Source organism: Myotis brandtii, unplaced genomic scaffold (assembly GCF_000412655.1).
Source record: "Myotis brandtii unplaced genomic scaffold, ASM41265v1 C41662962, whole genome shotgun sequence".
Classification (NCBI taxonomy): domain Eukaryota; kingdom Metazoa; phylum Chordata; class Mammalia; order Chiroptera; family Vespertilionidae; genus Myotis; species Myotis brandtii.
In genome coordinates this window covers 1-765 of record NW_005305523.1, presented here as the reverse complement: position 1 = coordinate 765, position 765 = coordinate 1, and the positions used below count along the sequence as shown (strand labels likewise).

At 47.2% G+C, this 765-nt stretch overlaps 1 protein-coding gene across 1 annotated transcript; it reads right to left on the bottom strand.

Annotated features, from left to right (window-relative positions):
• Nucleotides 1–3: 3 nt before the first annotated feature.
• Nucleotides 4–762, bottom strand: LOC106725600 (olfactory receptor 56B4-like; the record flags this gene model as incomplete). The annotated part of the gene is made up of 1 exon (XM_014537278.1): nucleotides 4–762. A coding segment is annotated over one exon (759 nt), but the record flags the coding sequence as incomplete, so codon positions are not given.
• Nucleotides 763–765: the final 3 nt, after the last annotated feature.

Below are 765 nucleotides of genomic sequence, written 5' to 3'. Positions count from 1 at the left end.
CCTCTGGAAACCCAGTCTGAGCTCTCCCATCCTGAGAGCATAGACCATGGGGTTGAGAGCAGGAGGGATGATATTGTGCAGCACATTAAGGAGTACAGGGATAAGGGGAATCTTTTCTTCTACAAGGTGTGTGACAGACAGCACAATGATACCTGTGTAGAAGAAGAAAATGAGGATGAGATGGGAGCTGCAGGTGCTCAGAGCCTTGGACATTGCTTTGGTTGAGTTCAGCCTCAGCACAGTGTGAAGGATTAGTGCATAGGAAGAAAAAACCAGAGCCATATCACTCCCAAGTATGATCCATGCTGAGAACAGTTGGTAAAATTTGTTCACAGTGATGTCATCACAAGCCAGGCTGATGACCCCCAAGTTAGAGCACAGGCAGTGGTCAATTTCATTCTTGGAGCAGTAGAGTCTTTGGGCAGCCAGGACAGGCACTGGAATGGTCAACAAGCTATTTCTGAGCACCATGAATCCTGTGACTTTGACCATAAAAGCATTAGTGACTATGGAGGGGTATCGAAGAGGGTGACAGATGGCTATGTATCTGTCCACTGCCATGCAGAGGAAGATACCAGACTCCATACCAAAGAAGCAGTGGATGACATACATCTGAGCAAAACATTCAGGGAGGCTGATGGCCTTGGCATCAAACCAGAAGATAGCCATAATCTTGGGCATAATGGTGGTGGCTAAGCCAATGTCGATGAGTGACAATACACCAAGGAAATGGTACATGGGCTCATGTAGTGTGGGCTCATGTTG